Consider the following 16,145-nt stretch of genomic DNA (forward strand, 5'->3'; position numbering starts at 1 on the left):
TTCCAGCACCACACACTCAACTCTGATCTCCAGCATCTGCAGTCCTCATATGCTCCTCCCTGCAGGGGTTTGGGTTGGGGTGGGAGAGAGGGGCAAGACATTAGGGTCTGGGATGGGTTTGGAGGTGGGTCTAGAGGTCGGGGTGGGAGGATAAGGCTGGAGGTAGGACTGGAGAGTTTAGGGGTGGGCTGGAGGTGGGACTGGAGGGTTTTGGGGTGGGGCTGGAGGTGGGACTGAAGGTGGGACTGGAGGGTTTTGGTTGGGGCTAGTGTGGAACTGGAGGTGAAAGTGAGACTGCAGGTGCTGGAGATCAGAGTCTAGATTAGGGTGGTGCTAGAAAAGCACAGCAGGTTAGACAGCATCTGAGGAGTAGCAAAATCAACGTTTTGGGCAAAAGCCCTTCATCGGGAATGAGGCCTGCACTGGAGGGTTTAGTGGTGGGACTGAAGGTGGGCATGGAGGGTTTGTGGGTGGTACTGGAGGGTTTGGGGGTTGGAGCTAGAGGTGGATCTGTATGGTCTGGGTTGTGCGTCCAGGTCTGGGGCAGAGCCTGGAGGTAGGGCTGGACTGGCTGCCAATTTAGGGGTGGGGTGGAGGGTCTGGGGGTGGGGCTGGAGGGTGGGTCTTGACTCTGGGTGGAGTGGGTGCTTGATCTGGGAACGTGGCTGGGGGTCTGGGGGCGGGGTTGAATGTGGGCCTGGGGGCGGGGTTAGAGGTTGGGTCTGGGGGGGGGCGGGTGTGCAAGCCTCGGGGCGGGGCCAGAGGGCGCGGAAAGGGGCGGGGCAGTCCACGAGCGCCAACGCCCCCGTTGTTTTTGGTCAATATCGGGGCTGAGTGAAACTGACCGGAGCTGGTTTGGGCTGGTGGGCGTTGGTGAATTTCTCAGCCTGTCACTGGGCGGCATTCTGTTTAATTATCTGGCTGCACTGTGAATGAAATCAATGAATCTGCCCCAAATTGAACTAGTTTGTTGAGGTACAATCGATTTTGTTCGACTGAGTGGCAACTTATGTGTTGTTAAATCTCCAAAATATTCAATTTCCCTTTGATGCGTCCCAAGTTTTCCCTAATATGGGATTCACGGGGTATGTCAAGCAGGGTCAGCGTTTCTAATTTTCAAGAGTCAAGTACTTTCCGTCCCGTTTGTCGAGGCCCGCCCGAAGCCACCCCCTCCGGCTGTTTGTTCAGCTCGGGGGCCGGGGGTTGACAGAGACCCGAAACGTTAGCTCTTGGATTTCTCTCCACGGATGCTGCCAGGGCCTGCTGAGCTTTTCCAGCAATTCCTGTTTTTGTTTTGTTTCTGATATTCACCACCTGCAGTTCTTTCGTTATCCTGTACTGCCTAGCTGGAGGGGTGGGTAAACTTTTCTCTGAAGATTTGGAGGTGCCGGTGTTGGACTGGGGTGTACAAGGTTAAAAATCACACAACGCCAGGTTATAGTCCAACAGGTTTAATTGAAAGTTAGTGTGCTTCCAATTAAACCTGTTGGACTATAACCTAGTGTCGTGTGATTTTTAAGTTTCTCTGATGGAGATGGTGAAGCCTCCTTCATTTTCTGGGGTTCATGTCGAGTGCTGCCAGCAAGATGGGGGTTTCAAATGTCTTAAAAATTTAACATCTAAATCGATCTGATCACCTTTAGCTTCTATTCCCCCCCCCCCCCCAACCATCCCACAAACAAAAATCCTGCTGTGCACAGCCAACATTCACCGCGGAGATAATTGATAAGTCATACCTTACAATATTTGATGAGTTATTTGATGAGCACGATCAGATAGGAAACTGGACGATCGCTGTACGGGTTTGTTTTCCTACCTTAAGGACTATCCAGAGCACTGATCCTTAAATACTTTTGAGTACAGTAAAGACTCAGCGAAGCCGATAAGTGTAGACTAGGGTTTAAAAAGACTTTTGCTATTTCAGCCGCTCGTATTGTTAGTATCTGGCTGAAATAGAGAAGCAGAATCTCACACTTTTCAAAATAAACAAAAAATATTATTGTTTTAGGATTTTAACGTTTTATTTGAAATTATAAAATAAATATATTTTACATTCTCTTCAGGATAAATTGGCATATGAAATCCATAAAACGAATTTAGCATCCACTTATGAGATGGAAGAATAACACTGAAGACATCGAGATCAAATCGACTGTGGGAAGGTGTCAGAAATGACTAGCATTGGAGCTGAAGGCACCGAACGTGGCCCTGAGGAAATACAGTTGCCAGATTTGGTATTACTTAGCAGCAGTCAAAACTCTCAGGCCTTTGATGCACTCTCTAGCCAGGACACTCAATTTACTTCGGACACAGTAGATCTGACAGATATGGAAGCAATGGAGATCACTTGTGGACAGCAGAATTTCAGAAATGAGGTACAAATGGTGCTTCAACCTGTGACCAAGAGAGAGAAAGTAGACAGTTCGAAGTCAGGGCAACATTTGGATGATGCTTGCACTGAGTCACAGGAGTCAGAAGAAGGTGGTCTAGAAGATGAAATACTGGATGAAGAACAGGAATTGTGTCATTTTTCACAATCATCTTCCCTTCAACCCCATTCACAGCTTCATTCTCACTATGTTCACCTCCTGTCTTCATTCACAGGGGACCATGGAAATACTTCCATCATGCCATTAGCTCCAGTGGGTAACTGGATTCAGGACCATGGTCTTCCTCATCAGATGAGAAAGATACCGGTAGGAAATTATCCTCACAATATATGAAAGCTAGCACTCTTGTTCAAGAGGCAGGAAGGGGACAAAAATCTTTAGGTTTAGAATCCAGATTTGGGAGAACAATGAGGGAAGAGTTTGGAGCAGTTTTTGAGTTGGGCTGGAAATTGGGCAGGAACTTCTTTCTCCTGAACTTTGCCCTTAACTTTACAAATACTAAATACTACCTTTAATGCTTCTCATCTCTGTGCAAACATCACAGCATTGGTCATATTCAGTGAGATGGCATCATCTAAAGGAAACCCAGCCAGGTCTACCTCATTCACTACTTCAATACATGATATAAGCATGAGCATCAAGATCCTGTCAAAGTGACCGACAATTGTTTAAAATGATAGCTTCCCTGCAGAGCAATTGATTTCTGCTGAGAAAGCAGCAATTTAAATTGCTTAAATGCTGAGAAATTTTTGCTTATCTTTGTCAAGCATAATAAGTAGGATCATTAATGCTGAACTACAACACAATAACTGCTCCCCTGCTGAAGTAATGCCTCAGTAATTTCACAGGTGGGTCCCATCCTCATATGAAAATACTGTAGTTTCAGGATTTATAATGGGCTATGAGTTGTAGTAGACTGACAGCTAAAAATACTACTGCATTTTCAGTGGTGAGGCAGGGCCCCAGGCATTTCATGTCCATATTTGAATGCGGCACAAAGACATGGAAATATAGATTCTGCAAAATGTTTATGAGAGCTCAACAATGAGAAGAGGTGGAGTGCAGGAGAATGAGTGGCCCATTCAGCATATGACAATAAGATAAAGGAGTCTAAAATAAAGAATTAGGCGACTTGGCCCATCAAGTCTGCTCTGCCATTTGATCACAATTGATGTATTTCTCAACCCCATTCTCCTGCCTTCTCCCTGTAACCCTTGGTCCCCTTACGTGTCTAGAACCTACCTATCTCTGTCTTAAATATACTAAATGACGTGGCCTTCACAGCCTTCTGTATCAATGAGTTCTATAGATTCATCACCCTCAGACTGAAGAAATTCTGTAAGAATCCCTACAGTATGGAAACAGGCCCTTTGGCCCAACAAGTCCACATTGACCCTCCGAAGAGTAATCCACCTACCTTATATTTACCCTAACTAATGCACCTAACACTATGGGCAATTTAGCATGGCCAGTTTACCTGACCTGCACATCTTTGGATGGTAGAAAGAATCCCGAGCACCCGGAGGAAACCGATGTTGGAATCAAACCCAGGTCCCTGGTGCTGTGAGACAGCAGTGCTAACCACGGAGGCACTGTGCTGCCCCTATTTCTCCTCAACTCTGTTGGAAAAGGTCCACCTTTCACTCGGAGGATGTACATTGGGTCCTAATCTCACTTAGTAGTTAAAACATCTTCTCCACATCCACTGTATCCTGACTTTTCACTATTCTGTAAATTTCAATGGGTTTAATCCCCTCATCCTTCTAAACTCCGAGAACAGGCTCAGAATCCTCAACCTCCAATGGGTTCTGACCAGAGCATAGTATAGCCTCAACAGTACATCTCTGCTCTTGTATTTTCTTGAAATGAATACTAACATTATATTTGCCTTCCTAGCTACCAGCTGAATCTGCATATTAAAAGAGAGGCCTGAACTAGGACCCATAAGTTGTTTTGTGCGTCAGAGTTTTCAAGCCTTTTCAAATTTAGAAAATAGTCTATGCCTCCATTCTTCCTACGAAAATAACCTCACACTTTCCCACATTGTATTCTGTCTGGCACTCCTTTGATCCCTCTACCAAGCCTTTCCATCTCTGTCTGCATGCCCCTCCACTTCCTCAACACTACCTGTTCCTCCACATTTTTTTTTGTGTCATTTGCTATCAAGGAGCACCTGTTCAGGAATAACCTGCTCAGTGACACCCAATTTGAGTTCCATCAGGGCCACTCAGCTCCTGACCTCATTACAGCCTTGGTTTAAACATGGACAAAAGAGCTGAATTCCAGAAATGACGTGAGGGTGACAACCCTTTGACATCAAGGCTGCATTTGACTGAGTGTGGCATCAAGGAGCCCCGTCAAAAATGGAATCAATGGATGTTGGGGACAAACTCTCCATTGGTTAGAGTCATACCTGGAAAATAGGAAGATGGTTGTGATTATTGGAGGTCAGTCATCTCAGCTCCAGGATATCACTGCAGGAGTTCCTCAGCATATTGTCCTAAGCCCAACCATCTTCAGATCTTCAGTCATGACGTGAGAAGTGGGGATGTTCACTGATGATTGCACAATGTTCAGCACCATTTGCAACTCCTCAGATACTGAAGCAGTCCATGTTCAAATACAACAGGATCTGGACAGTATCAGGCTTGGGCTGACACATGGCTAGTAACATTTGCGCCATATAAATAGCATACAATATCTCTTATTGGAGATGGTCAATCTAATGATTGTCCCTTGACATTCAATGGTTTTACCATTGCTGAATCTCTCACTATCAACTTCCTTGGGGTTACCATTGACCAGAATCTCAACTGGATTCGCCACGTAAACAGAGAGGCTGTACGGGCAGGTCAAAGGCTTGGAGTACTGTGATGAGCAACTACCTCCCGACTCCCAAAGCCTGGCCACTATCTACAAGGCACAATTCAAGAGTGTGATGGAATACTCCCCACTTGCCAACAACACTCAACAAGCTTGACACCATCCAAGACAAAGCAGCCCTCTTGATTTGCAACTACAAGCATCCACTCCCTCCACACTGATGCTCGGTAAAAATATTGTATTCCTTACAAGATGCATTGCAAAATTTCACTAAAGATTCTTAGACAGCACCTTCCAAACCCATGACCACTTCCATCTAAAAGGACAAGAGCTGCCAAGAACACCACCAGCAAGTTCCCTTCCAAACTACTCACCATCCTGCTCTGAAAATAGATCACCATTCCTTCACTGTCTCTGGGCCAAAATCCTGGAATTCCCTTTGTAAGGGCATTGTGGGTCAACCTACACCATGTGTACTACAGCAGTTCAAAAAGACAGCTTAAGAATTAGCTATTTTCCAGTACCTGAAACCCTTCCTGACTCCAGTGATTCTTGAAAAAGATCACCACTGATGCCTCTACAATCACCTCAGCCATCTCCTTCAGAACTCTGGAGTGTAGTTCATCCTGGCCAGATGGTTCATACACCTTCAGACCTTTCAGCTTCCCTAGCACCTTCTCCTCAGTGATGACCACTACACTCCCCTCTGCCCCTGACTCTCTTGAGGTTCTGATATGCTACTGGTGTTTTCCACCATGAAGACTGATGCAAAGTACCTATTCAGTTCCTCTATCATTTCTTTTATGATCATTACTATTTCCCAGTCTTATTTTCCAGCAGTCCAATATTTATTTTTGCCTTTATATATCTAAAAAAACTTGCACTGTTCTTTTATGTTATTAGTTAGCTTACCCTCATTGTTCACCTGCTTCCCACTTATTGCTTTTTTAGTTGTCCTCTGCTGGTTTTTAAAGGCTTCCCAATCTGACTTCTCACTCATCTTCATCACATTGTGCTCTCTGTGACTTCCCTTGTCAGCCATGCTTGCCTCATACTCCCCTTAGTATGTTACTTCTTCCGAGGGATTATTTTTTGTTATGCCTCCTGAATTACCCCCAAACTCCTATCATTGCTTTTCTACCATCTTCCCTGCTTGGCTGTTCTTTCAATCAGCTCTGGCCATCTCTTCCCTCATGTCTTTGTAATCACCTTCACTCAATTATAGCACTGTTACATCTGTTTCCAGCTTCTTGCTCTCAAACTGTGAGGTGATGTATATCATATTATATTCACTGCCTCCTAGAGGGTTCCTTCAACTTAAGCTCCCTTATCTAGTCTGTCTCATTGCACATCACCAATCTAGAATTGCCTGTTCCCTAGTGGGGTCTAACACACTCCAAAACAATCATCTCATTGACATTCCACAAATTTGTTTTCTTGAGATCCCCCACCAACCTAATTTTTCCAGTCCACCTGCATATCGAAGCCCTCCATGATTATTGTGATAGTGCCTTTCTTACAAGCCTTTTCTTGCTCCTAATTTACTTTCTGCTCCATGTCCTGAATACAGATAGTGGGTTTGTATATAACTCACATCAAAGTATTTTTTTCCTTTGCAGTTATTCAACTCCACCCCCACACCTATATTGCTTCTTTTCATTTCTTACTAAGAAGGTGACCCTGCCCATCTGACTGTCCTTTCAATAGATCATGTATCTTTGAACAATTTTGTAACATCTTAATAGATCATTGCTGCTTTGCATGTTAACATCATTTACTTATCCTTGCTCTATATTAATATCTAAAGACTTTCTCTCAGTTTGCATTTCTTGATTGACTTACCCTCATTAGCTTTATGAGGCATTGTTCCAGATTCCCTTTTCTTCGTGTATTGATATTCTTCCTGCCATCCCCCCACCGGCCCAGATCTAATTTTAGGAGTTATCGTAGATTGTTTTGGACTCCACACTTAAATAAGTACTTTCTCTCAATATACCTTTTTGCATCCTTTAATCATCTTACACAATTCAACCTTCTTTACTCAGGGGTACAGACCTAAAGGTGATAGGGGTCATTTTGGTTTGGTAAGCTGGGGGAAAGGATTAAAGAATTTGGGGTTAAATGGCTGGGAGACCAAAGAAAGAGAAAGGCTGTAAGGCTATTCAAACTCAAAGTAAAAATCTGATTTATAAATTTGGAACTTTAGGGCACTTTAGGGCTCAAGTTGGGAAAGAAAAACACACCAAGATTGCTAATAATCTGTTTTTTTCCTGACTGTGCTTGGGGAGTGGTATGCAAGTGTAGCAAGTGTAGCAAGGCCAAAGATGCCTCCATTACAAATGTGACTGCATTTCCAATATAGTTTATTGGCTGTAAAGCACAAAACACTTTGAAAGAATTTGAAGCTATGCAAGGCACAATACAAAAGCAATTACTTATTGTTTGCTCCGTTTCACTGGAGGACATTATAGGTCATCCAAGATGGGCAAATAGTCTGACAACACAGAGGTAGTGGTCCATTCAAGAGAACTGGGCATGAATGGCATATGTATGAAAGTCAATTCCTAGTGTGTAAATGTTCTCTTTAAGGAGCAACATGTATGTAAGGAAGATTAAGTAGTCAAGGACAAATGTTTGAGGGGCTCTGGAGATCAGTGTAGAGATAGGAAAAGAACGATTGCTGAAGGGACTTAATTATGTAGGAGTGACAATCCCACTGAAAGACATTTGGAAACCAATATCAAAGGCTGTAGAGATTTTAAGAACCAACAGTACACTGTGCTCATAGTCATGCAGGATGTAATTTGTGATGTTAGAGCCATTTCTATGCTAGGACAGAATCAACATGGACACAGATCTTGCAGGTAACAACATATGTCAGACCAAAGAAAAGAAAATTGATGATTGGATGAGAGTTTAAGAACAGTGTTGTCAAACATAATGTTTCCTCAACTAGCACTAGTACAAGGACTAAGAAATGGATTCAGGTGGTCAGCAGATTATTGGGAATAGAGGGACAAGGGATTAGGTGTATGTCATAGCCAAGATGAGCTGAGAGAGGCAATGAGGGAGATTTGAGAGAAACTAGAGAAGAATGAAGTTTCAGAACCAAGACAGAGTATTTCAGAGCTGTTTGACCTAGTGGGCAGAATAATCATCAGAGGCTGGTGACTCCAGGGTGGTAAATTTCATCAACTCCTCAGGCTTGTTGGCAATGAGGGTGAAGGGTTTAGAAAGAGATTTTAAAGAAAACTAACCAGAGGTCGTCATTGCTGTTGAAGGTGATGCAATTTTAATAAGAACCAATGTTGTTATCCCCATGCATCACAAAGTGTAATAATTTGATGTCAGAATTGAAATATAAGGAGCAGAACACATTAGGTTCCTGTCCTATAAATAACTACTTGACCTGAATGGAAGTAAGTGCATTTATGTAACCTATTTCAAAATGTATTTAATATGTGATAGTTTAAATTTCTAATATGAAGTAAACTCAAAGATTTTGCAAGATTATATTTTTATTGATAATGCTTGCTGCCTCACTTTTCTTCAACAACAGGCATAAAATGAGGACACATTCTGAGTGCTAAATATCTGCAGCAGGATTATCAGTTGTTTGTGTGGGAACCTGCATCCCTTACTTTTACTTGTGTTTATAAATATACTTTTGAATTGATATATTACATTAATTTAAAATCTTAGCTAGCACTGTGGCAACATTCTGAAATACATCTCAATGAAAACTAAAACACAAGTTCAGTATTAGATTTGGATATGATAAAATATTTCTGAATTCTTTGATAGTACACTGAAATAAAATATTAGAATGAATCTATTCCTTACTTTAATTGTTTTCTTTTATGGGAAGATTGTCAAATATTAAGGGCTCTTTCTTTGCAGGTAAGTGACAGTGCATATAATCAAGTTCTATCCTTTCTCGTATTTGGGCAGACATAATGATAATGTTTAACCAACCTTCTTGAATTCTTTGAAGAAGTAATAGGAAGAGCAATATGAACAGATGTAATATGCATAGACTTTCAGAGATTGAGAGAGTACAAGGTCAAACTCCAAAAAGCTGAGAGGCTCATATTTAAAGCGATCAAATGTCAAATATATTTAACTCAAAATACATCTTCAAGACATACTCCCTATTCTTCTATTTATGACACTGGATATGGAAGGGAAAGGTCAAAATTTCACATCTACACCAGACTGGACAGCTGCCACGTCTAAAAGAACTTATTTTCCATTTCTATCACTCAGTCAAACAACAGAAGCAAAGGCAGCCTGCTGATATTAGTTACTAACACAAATATGTTCAGATTTTCAGGTGGTTACTCAGTGTAAAGGAAGTGTTGTTCCAAAAGGCATAATTTAAAAATTTCCATGCTTTCCATGAGTCTGAGACAGATCACCACTCCTTCTAAAATTAAACTAGGATTAATCCAAGCCTTGCTGGCTGATGCTGCTTACAGTGTAGCTGTTACCCAAAAAGGAACATGTTGATTTAGACACGCAGAGAAGCGCCATTCAAGAAGTCAAATTGTGGGAATTTAAAAATGACTTGTAGTTCACAATAAAGTCTCACCATTATAATGAAGATGAAACTATTACCTCAGCAGTCTGTTTGAGTAAACAAAAGCTCATTTTCTGTGCAGCTGGGAGATATGAGTTTTCAGTCAGTTCCGGCTGAGCTATTCTCTCTTGCTCACTCTTAGTTATAGGGTTTCATAGATTTTATACAGTTACTTAGTCCATTTTGGTTGGACATTTCTTACATAATTCACCTATGCAACCTATCACAGCTGGATATATACCACCCACAGCTATGTCCCAGGATTCTATGCATGCACATGATCAGATCATGTTCTTCTAACTGCTGAACCCTGCAATTTCTAGCAGCAGTGTTCCACCAAGATTGCTTCTGCAAACAGTTATTCTATCTAGAGCCTTGGAAATGAGACCTTTACTGTATGCTCAAGCAAACAAGCAGTCACATGCTTTATCAGCACAAATACATTGAAACTATTTTCTAATCCTTATGTTATTGATTTATAGTGTGGCACATCTGCCTCACTTCAGCCATCAAGTGTATTGGTTGAGACTCATAGATCACACAATCATCTTGCGAAAGCATTATAAGGGCAGAGAGCCAACTAAATTAGCTTCCTGTATCTGACATTGTTTCAGTGTCATTGATGGTTGTGCCAATTAAAGCAGAAAGTAGCAGAATTGTGTACTCTGATGGACAGCCACCACAATCATTGTCTGTTATGTACTGTGAATGGGCATCAAAGTGAGTGTAAAGCCGAATTTCTTTGCCTCTGAGGAGTGGCAGTTGACTTTACTGGTATTTCACAGTTAGTTGCTATTTGAGATGACAAGGATAAGATCACCCAGCTACAGAGGACAATGGGATTTGCCTCAGCTGGGGGGTGGACTCCTTTAAGGGCAGGGATTTGTTGACTGCACCCATAAGTCAGGCACTGACATAGATGCTTCAGTCATTCGTGAACAACAAAGGATTCTGAGCAGCAGAATTGTTTCTTCCAATCAGGCCACTGTCATGACTCTTTCACCCTTAGACACTGTTGATCATGGCACTGACAAGCTTAATTGGATAGCCTCTTGAAAGTAAAGAGCTCCCATTGAAGATGTAGTTGCTAGCACCAATAAACAACTCTATCATGGACCAGTGCGGTGCCAACTTGACACATGAGCTGCCTTTAATCAGGCCATTGGACTGGGAAAGATGCTACTCCAGTGCCTTAACCACTTAGACCATGTAGGGGAACCTCTTTTACACTCCTTCAAGGGTATCTTGAGTCACTATGCTCTGATGCACTCTTCAAAGCAAAGTGTGAACCTCAGTAAAGGAAAGTAGTAATGCATCTCCTCACAGGAAGAGAAGAACAATGATTGAGCGTTGTAAGTATGTCCAGAGTTCTAGGTGAATCCTCAAAGCATCACTCAGGATGAAAGGGATTGTCAGGGTATTCTGATTCAGCCACATTATTTTCTGAGGGTTTCTCATCTTGGATAATCGGGAGCTCCTGATGTGACTTTACTAGGGGGGAAGATGTGAATCCACCAAGCAAATGAATTAATAGAGGTATTCTGATTCAGCCACATTATTTTCTGAGGGTTTCTCATCTTGGATAATCGGGAGCTCCTGATGTGACTTTACTAGGGGGGAAGATGTGAATCCACCAAGCAAATGAATTAATAGAGGTTTGACTCATTAATATCAGGTCCCTCACTGCCACACTGTGCCAAAGAACACACTTATTTGCTGGTTTCCACCACTTTGTAACTCACCTGTCTTACACCCTGAAATCATGAGATTCAATCAAAACTTGCTGTAATTATAATCAGTTTAACTGAAATACACTGATCTTGTTCAATAGATCAAAAGTATATCAATGTCACTGAAGTGAACAAAATAGTAAGGTTGCTAGCATGGAGTGAGGGGATTTTAGGCATTCTCACAAGCTGCTCCCTCAATAAAAGAGAAAAATGTGGAGGAAGGCTGCTCATTTGTGTGCAAATGAGGCTGATATTCTTGTGAAGAAAGTGAGGTCTGCAGATGCTTGAGATCAGAGCTGAAAATGTGTTGCTGGAAAAGCGCAGCAGGTCAGGCAGCATCCAGGGAACAGGAAAATTGACGTTTCGGGCATAAGCCCTTCTTCAGGAATGAGGAAAGTGTGTCCAGCAGGCTAAGATAAAAGGTAGGGAGGAGGGAGTTGGGGGGGGGGGGGGGACGTCGGGAATGTGATAGGTGGAAAGAGGTCAAGGTGAGGGTGATAGGTCAGACTGGGGTGGGGGGCGGAGAGGTCAGGAAGAAGATTGCAGGTTAGGAAGGCGGTGCTGAGTTCGATGGATTTGACTGAGACAAGGTGGGGGGAGGGGAAATGAGGAAACTGGTGAAATCCAAGTTCACGGTCCTGTCCCCCTTAGTCCAAGAACTCCCCACCTACGTTCGGGACACCACCCATGCCCTCCACCTCCTCCATGATTTTCGCTTCCCCGGTCCCCAACGCCTTATCTTCACCATGGACATCCAGTCCCTGTACACATCCATCCCCCATCACGAAGGACTCAAAGCCCTCCGCTTCTTCCTTTCCCGCCGTACCAACCAGTTCCCTTCCACTGACACCCTCCTTCGACTGACTGAACTGGTCCTCACCCTGAACAACTTCTCTTTCCAATCCTCCCACTTCCTCCAAACGAAAGGAGTAGCCATGGGCACCCGCATGGGCCCCAGCTATGCCTGCCTCTTCATAGGATATGTGGAACAGTTCATCTTCCGCAACTACACTGGCCCCACCCCCCACCTTTTCCTCTGCTACATCGATGACTGTATCGGCACCGTCTCGTGCTCCCACGAGGAGGTTGAACAGTTCATCCACTTCACCAACACCTTCCACCCCGACCTCAAATTCACCTGGACAGTCTCAGATTCCTCCCTCCCCTTCCTCGACCTTTCTATTTCTATCTCAGGCGACCGAATCAACACGGACATCTACTAAAAACCGACCGACTCCCACAGCTACCTGGACTACACCTCCTCCCACCCTGCCCCCTGTAAAAACGCCATCCCATTCTCCCAATTCCTTCGTCTCCACCGCATCTGCTCCCAGGAGGACCAGTTCCAAAAACGTACAACCCAGATGGCCTCCTTCTTCAAGGACTGCAATTTGCCCCCCGACATGGTCGACAATGCCCTCCACCGCATCTCTTCCACTTCCCGCTCCTCCGCCCTTGAGCCCCGCCCCTCCAACCGCCATCAGGACAGAACCCCACTGGTCCTCACCTACCACCCCACCAATCTCCATGTACAGCACATCATCCGCCGTCATTTCCGCCACCTCCAAACAGACCCCACCACCAAGGATATATTTCCCTCCCCTCCCCTATCAGCATTCCGTAAAGACCACTCCCTCCGTGACTCCCTCGTCAGATCCACACGCCCCACCAACCCAACCTCCACTCCTGGCACCTTCCCCTGCAACCGCAGGAGGTGCAAGACTTGCGCCCACACCTCCCCTCTCACCTCCCTCCAAGGCCCCAAAGGAAACTTCCATATCCGCCACAGATGCACCTGCACCTCCACACACATCATCTATTGCATCCTCTGCACCCGATGTGGCCTCCTCTATATTGGGGAGACAGGCCGCGTACTTGAGGAGCGTTTCAGAAAACACCTCTGGGACACCCGGACCAACCAACCCAACCACCCTATGGCTCAACACTTCAACTCCCCCTCCCACTCCACCAAGGATATGCAGGTCCTTGGACTCCTCCATCGCCAGACCACAACAACACGACGGTTGGAGGAAGAGCGCCTCATCTTCCGCCTAGGAACCCTCCAACCACAAGGGATGAACTTGGATTTCACCAGTTTCCTCATTTCCCCTCCCCCCACCTTGTCTCAGTCAAATCCATCGAACTCAGCACCGCCTTCCTAACCTGCAATCTTCTTCCTGACCTCTCCGCCCCCACCCCAGTCTGACCTATCACCCTCACCTTGACCTCTTTCCACCTATCACATTCCCGACGCCCCTCCCCCAAGTCCCTCCTCCCTACCTTTTATCTTAGCCTGCTGGACACACTTTCCTCATTCCTGAAGAAGGGCTTATGCCCGAAATGTCAATTCTCCTGTTCCCTGGATGCTGATATTCTTGTGGCAGTTTTCCTCAGTACCACAGTCCCAGGATAAATAGTGAAAAACATTGCCACACCCAGAATGATACTTTCATGCATTGAGGGTACCTCAGCTGGAGGGGCTGAGAGGATATCAGATAATGAAGATGCTTCTAGAGAGGTCACCCTCACATCCATCGCTATCTCCCTCAGCTCTTTGGTGGGCTGATTGAACATCAGCATGGACAACCACTGGCACCCTCAGTGCCACTGATTGGTCAATTTACATAAAATAGTAATTATTGTCCAGCAGTCAACACACACTCATGCATGCAGTCAGCAAGATATACGTATATATTGACTACATTATTCAGGAATCCTCAGGCTGCTCACCTCTTATGTAAGTTGTAGGTAAAAACAATGACTGCAGATGCTGGAAACCAGATTCTGGATTAGTGGTGCTGGAAGAGCACAGCAGTTCAGGCAGCATCCGAGGAGCAGTAAAATTGACGTTTCGGGCAAAAGCCCTTCATCAGGAATATCTGTATTCCTGATGAAGGGCTTTTACCCAAAACGTCGATTTTACTGGTCCTCGGATGCTGCCTGAACTGCTGTGCTCTTCCAGCACCACTAATCCAGAATCTTATGTAAGTTGTGTCAATTGACCGAGAAGCCTTTTGTTTGAGTAGTGTTATAATTGCCTTGCCATAAGAAGCATTTGCATCACTTCAGCCATATCCTCCTCACCATGTTATGTTTTCTCACTTCCTTTGCTATCTCAGGCCAGTTTGGCTGGTTGGCTGTCTCCGACTACTCATTGGAAATAAGTAAAAATAGAAACAAAATATGGCAGGGTGCTGATGTCAACTCCAGGAGAACATCAACATGAGCAACATTAAATTGAAGTGAGGCAGCCCTGGCATATACCGTATATACTTGTGTAAAAGTCAAATGTTTTAGACTATTGTTAAAAGTTCAATTTATAGGGTTGACTATTACACGGGCACTAGTTTTGAGGGACTGAAATTCATACTGCAGTTTGAAATACTGTATTATTAGCAGAAGTTGATTTGATCGCTCAACTAATCCTGGTGAAAGATGAAAAACACAATGAATTACGGTAAAGGTAATTACCAGATAAAAGCAAGAGAAACAAGAAAGAATTACTGGTAGGAAATTTTATTTATACATATCAGTACGAAAATTTAACAAGTCAAAGATTCATTGAAGTCCTGCAAAATTACACTGTTCAACATTGTCATGGCCTGGTATAATGGCATACATGAAACATTTATTAAATTCTGAATGTGTAAATGTCTTGAACATCCCTGCCAAATTGTTCCGTTTCCCTCCCATTTACTCTCATATGTAATGAACTTCAGCAACATAAATAAATTTGTCAAAGAATAAAAGATATATGTAGAGACGTAAAGTCATAGAGATGTACGGCACGGAAACAGACCCTTCAGTCCTACTCGTCCATGCCAACCAGATATCCGAACCCAATCTCGTCCCACCTGCCAGCACACGGCCCATATCCCTCCAAACCCTTCCTATTCATATACCCATCCAGAAGCCTTTTAAATGCTGCAATTGTACTAGCCTCCACCACTTCCTCTGGCAACTCATTTCATACACGTACCACCTTCTGAGTGAAAAATTTGCCCCTTAGGTATCTTTCCCCTCTCATCCTAAACCTCTAGTTCTGGACTCCCCTACCGCAGGGAAAATACTTTGTCTATTTATCCTATTCATGCCTCTTGTGATTTTATAAACCTCTATAAGGTCACCCCTCGGCCTCTGACACTCGGGAAAACAGCCCTAGCCTATTCAACCTCTCCCTATCACTCAAATCCTCCAACCCTGGCAACATCCTTGTACATTTTGTAATTTACTGTTTATTTAACATAGTAAGATCACTTCCTAGTTAACAGTGTTCAGCAGAGAAAGTTTTACTCCATGATTCTATGGCTGCAGAAGCACTATTGCTTATAGTTTGAATGAATCAGTAAGGAGCTGGTCTTTTACTCTGTTGGTTCTTCACTTTTCTTGTTCTTACCTGATTTCTCCTTCAGGTTTCTCGTGATAATTTCTCGTATTTTGGCAGAAAGACTGGTCAGAGGAGAATCCTCAGTATCTCCTCGAAATAAAAAGTCTTTCCTGTTATCTGCACTCTGCACCGTGCTTTGTAATGTCTGGATCACTGTGTTAATATATCTCACTTTAATTCAGATATAATGACACAACTAAAATGATTAACTTTTTACATTATTAACTTTTGGATGT

At 43.7% G+C, this 16,145-nt stretch overlaps 1 protein-coding gene across 1 annotated transcript in view; it reads left to right on the top strand.

Annotated features, from left to right (window-relative positions):
* The first annotated feature begins 875 nt into the window (after positions 1-875).
* LOC122557867 (uncharacterized) overlaps positions 876-16,145 on the top strand; it is a 106,111-nt gene continuing 90,841 nt past the window's right edge. Inside the window, exons 1-2 of the mRNA XM_043706012.2 lie at positions 876-975; positions 2,064-2,696. Of these exons, the coding sequence (XP_043561947.2) occupies positions 2,172-2,696 (525 nt within the window). The 5' untranslated portion in view covers positions 876-975; positions 2,064-2,171. The remainder of the gene's footprint in view (positions 976-2,063; positions 2,697-16,145) is intronic.

The sequence above is a fragment of the Chiloscyllium plagiosum genome, unplaced genomic scaffold, assembly GCF_037043375.1.
Source record: "Chiloscyllium plagiosum isolate Xiang-an unplaced genomic scaffold, Cpla_swu_hap1 HiC_scaffold_18, whole genome shotgun sequence".
NCBI lineage: Eukaryota > Metazoa > Chordata > Chondrichthyes > Orectolobiformes > Hemiscylliidae > Chiloscyllium > Chiloscyllium plagiosum.